General features: G+C 46.7%; 1 protein-coding gene across 4 annotated transcripts; it reads right to left on the reverse strand.

Annotated features, from left to right (window-relative positions):
• Positions 1 to 203: 203 nt before the first annotated feature.
• Positions 204 to 3,411, reverse strand: LOC136474846 (uncharacterized). 4 transcript variants are annotated; one of them, XM_066472441.1, is made up of 8 exons: positions 2,874 to 3,411; positions 2,372 to 2,613; positions 2,152 to 2,274; positions 1,742 to 1,858; positions 1,462 to 1,644; positions 1,204 to 1,345; positions 871 to 1,036; positions 204 to 731 (listed from the first exon to the last, which is right to left on the reverse strand). In XM_066472441.1, exons 1-8 carry the CDS (start codon positions 3,196 to 3,198, stop codon positions 677 to 679), a joined length of 1,353 nt encoding a protein of 450 aa, XP_066328538.1. In that variant the 5' UTR covers positions 3,199 to 3,411; the 3' UTR covers positions 204 to 676. The 4 variants fall into 4 exon arrangements, with proteins under 4 accessions (XP_066328538.1, XP_066328524.1, XP_066328517.1 ...); XM_066472427.1 differs by having other exon boundaries at positions 2,552 to 2,613; positions 2,874 to 3,330; XM_066472420.1 differs by having other exon boundaries at positions 2,486 to 2,613; positions 2,874 to 3,330.
• Positions 3,412 to 3,922: the final 511 nt, after the last annotated feature.

Genomic DNA, 3,922 nt, shown 5'->3' on the forward strand with positions numbered 1-3,922 from the left:
CAACATTAGACAAGATGAATAATACCGACAACTAGATTAATGTGGCCTATTTGAATATGAATGAAAGTGCAACTGCAACCTGCAAAGACAAATGACTAAACAAAGAAGCACAGGCTTACATAATACAGGAGCAGAATACAAGCTTATGCCCTTCGACCAAAAAATTCACAGCCACAAAAACAATCTCAACGGAACACAGTATGTCCTGATTCTTGAATCTATGACCGTGAGTCAAATAATACCACTCACTCCTCCGCGGCTCGCGTTTTTTTAATACCATGCATGGTATTTGTTATTTCAGTATTATACAAAGGTACGCTCAGTCTAGAATCATTTAGCTGTGTACATATATTATATTTACATGAAATGTATAGAGTTAACAGTGCCCAAAACATACTAAGTTATCTCACTTAACGCAATTGCTACCCAGTAGATGTGTCTAGACCTCCCCGAGTTGCACTAGCAATGCCTCATTTCTTCCTAATATGCATGAGGTTTTCTAGCACGGTCATCTGAGACAAAATAGAAATCCAAATACGAGCTCCAAGATATTGTGGGCAAAAAAATAAAAAACAAAACAAAACAAAAACAAAACGTGCAGAGCAATTGCGCAGCATCCCCATAGTGACGAGCCAAGAAATGATTCATCCGGACAATAATTTGGTATCTGAGCCTATCATCGCAGGATTTCCTTTCTTGCCTTGAAGTTGGGATATAATGTTTTGTTCCTCCTATATTGTAGAAAATAAATAATTTAACCAAAGTAAATGGAAAAACACAGCAGTAATGTATAAATGGAGACATGAAGACTAGAGACCAGGCAAATGCAGAAGTAAGACAGTCAACAAATAAACTCATTAAAGTTATTACCTTTCTAATTGCCTTCCTATGAACTTCCCGGAATCAACTGGTATAGGAGATAATGATAAGTAGTCTTGTTGTTTCACTGGCGTTTCTAAAGCATTACTGCTGTGTTTTTTAACTTTCTTGGATTTAACAGGAGCTGACCCAAATAGCTGAACAGTCAAACTGCCACCTGATGAAAAGTAAGTGCATCCTGTTAGCTCCAAGAAATACTTAATTCAGGTTTTCTGTTCACTATGATCAATTTTTAAGAACAGGTAGCATACGAACAACTTGATCAAGGCTGTGCAAATGCAGACATGCAGTGGCAAAGAACTAAGGAAAGGAACACAAGCTTACATAATACAAGAGCAGCTCCAATCCATGCAGTGTTATCCCATCTTTCACCAAGGAGGAACCAAGCAAAAGCAGCTCCCCAAACTGGCTCCAAGCCGTAGACAATTGCAGTTTCAGTTGCTGAAACATCGCCCATCGCTACCATCTGCACGAGGACGTGTACATACTCCACATGCTTAAAACAAGCAAGCATTAAACGAGAAGAGCCCTAAAACTAGGGCGCCCGTAAAACTACTAGAACACTCAAAGAAGTAGACTGACCTCTGCCCACATGCATAACACCGTAGAAAGAACTCCAGTGTACAATGCTGGTATCCAAGGAAATGAAGCTGCTGTATCCCAAAGCATACCGAAAGTCCAAGAGTCAAAGCTGGATTCACTAGTATCAACATAGCCATCTTGGAACATACACCAGAGAACAGAGGAGAAAGCGACCACAAGGACCTGGTTATCAGAAGATTTTGTGTTCACAACTTCACAACACATCACAATGGGTAAGATATATAGCAGTATAAAGGATATGAGAATATCTTCACGCAACCTCGAAGCTAAGAAGAGCCAGAAACTTCTTCTTGTCCGTACTCCTTGATATTTGTTCTGTTCTAAGCATATGGATCCCAAAAAATACGGCGCTGAAGAAGTTCAAAATATCACCAACCTTTGAACACAATAAAAGCAGTTCAAGAAATCAATATCATATTATTTTTTAAGGCACAAAGCAAGCAATTCATGAATATATCCAAAGACTTGAAATAATGAAATCTATCAAATTTGAGGACTTAACAGAAGTTTATATGTTTGAAATTCGGTTGATCATCGTCAATGCAAGATCAAAGACTCAATGAAAGAGCCAGAGATGTTTTACCATTCTGTTAGATCCTGAGAGAGATTATCACAACAGCCAAAAAACTACTAGTAACAGTCAATACAGAAGAAGAAGTTGTTACTTACGCAGGGAGGAGAGCCGCCACATTCCAGCAGGCCAATTCCGAATAGAGACATGATGGCTCCGAACCAAGTGAGTTTGGGGATCGAGGCACCAAGAAGGCCATCAATTAGAGGCACAACTATGACCTGCACAGTAATAGTAGATATTTAGCATTTGCCAGTTCAAGCCATTTCAGCAAAACCACCAAAATTCAGAATGAACTGGGCGCGAAGCAGGATCTACCGTGAAGGCCGTGATGAAGGATGCTCGGCCAGCATCAGATGAGAGCAATCCAATCGCTTGAGCAAGGTAAGCTAAGCTAATCCAGACTCCCAGCTCCAGTCCTGCATAGCGTACACGGAGGTCCCCAAAGGCACGGACCGCCAATGGTACGAAGGGGATGGCTGCAACAACGAACCGCACCATGTTGAAGACCGCAGGCTCTGTCAGGGCTTCGACCTCTTTCAAAACCGGAATATCACTTGCTGGCAGAAAAAAAAATGGATAAAAAATGAGTACAAAAGGCTCAATTTTACTGTTAAATTGTTGTGACAAACTAATCACAGTGGTCGGAGAAAGAAATGTGAGCATGAAGAGTATTTGGAGCTGTACTACAGAGCGATACACTGCTATTCTTAACAATGACAGAAGCATGCAGAGTAGAGTTTGAGATCGAGCGGTTGAACGGAGCGGCCGGGAGAGAGAGGGAGTGAGATTAGTAAGAACAAAGAAAGTATCCGCAGACCATAGATGACCGTGAGGGCGTTGAGGATGATGATGCTTCGTGTCTTCTTCGAGGCGAACAGGACCCGCCTCCACACCGGTCGCCCGCGCGCCGGCTTCTTCCTCTCTTCCTCGATCTTGGCCTCCGCCTCGCCGCTGGCGCCGCCGGGCCCGTCGAGCGCCGCGCACCGGGGCGCCACGAGGACCCTTGCCAGGCGCGGCGACGCGGACCAGCGGGGCTCTGCGACGGCGAGCATCGCGCGGCAGGAAGGGCCCGCCGCTGCCGCCCCAGCCCCACCCGTCTGCAGCGGCAGCGCCCACGACGCGGGCGCGAGGGAAGAAGCCATGCCAAGACCGCTCGAGTCCTGCGCTCCTGCTGCTAGTGCAATGGAGTGAGCAGAGCAGGTGTAGCGGCCACTGGTATGGTGTTCTCTGACTGGAGTAGTAAAAAGGTGATAGGATGGAATGAAACTCGTAGGAAGAAGACGACCTTGGCTCGTCGGAATGTGGAACCCGTTGGCGTTTGTGGTGATGGGGAAGAGCTTGTCTCTGGCGACGAGCGGGCGGAAGAAAGCAGGAGATTTTATTTTCTGTGGAGGCGTGGCGCGGGGGCGCGCGGTGGGTTTTTGTGGTGGTGGGCCGGTGGGGGCGTCCGGTGCTGGGAGAGATCCTGGAGTTTTGCGGCCTCTCGGGTTTGTTTCCTAGCTAAAACGCCCGCGTTGACAGGTCTGCGGGGGTCAGATGAGGCCGGGCCGGCGAGTCGCCGTGGCCCGTGGCCGCGGAACAGAGCAATCGTCGGGGAGGTACCGAGTACGGCGCATGTGATCCTCGCCTTTGATGTGCCGGAGCTCCCCATTTGTCGAGCTGTCAGATGCTGTGTTGCGATTAGGACCGTTTGTCTTCAAGCCACGATATTCTCGTGCTAATAGGCAATAGCACTGTTATTTGGTCGCCACGCATAACTAACTGCACACGCCACACGGTGCGAACCGTATAGATCGTCTGGGCTATCACTGGCTCGGTGCAGCCTTTGGAAAAGATCTCCGGATGCGCTAGCACAGCGGTCCCATT

The sequence above is a fragment of the Miscanthus floridulus genome, chromosome 1 (genome assembly GCF_019320115.1).
Source record: "Miscanthus floridulus cultivar M001 chromosome 1, ASM1932011v1, whole genome shotgun sequence".
NCBI classification, from domain to species: Eukaryota; Viridiplantae; Streptophyta; class Magnoliopsida; order Poales; family Poaceae; genus Miscanthus; species Miscanthus floridulus.

What these genes read in the sequence shown, in the direction of transcription:
- LOC136474846 (XM_066472441.1), bottom strand. Translation starts at nt 3,198, where the DNA reads ATGGCTTCTTCCCTCGCGCCCGCGTCGTGGGCGCTGCCGCTGCAGACG. An exon ending in CGCCCTCACGGTCATCTATG is followed by an intron (nt 2,614 to 2,873) that starts GTCTGCGGATAC and finishes TTTTTCTGCCAG; the next exon opens with CAAGTGATATTCCGGTTTTG. An exon ending in TGGCTCTTCTTAGCTTCGAG is followed by an intron (nt 1,645 to 1,741) that starts GTTGCGTGAAGA and finishes TCTGATAACCAG; the next exon opens with GTCCTTGTGGTCGCTTTCTC.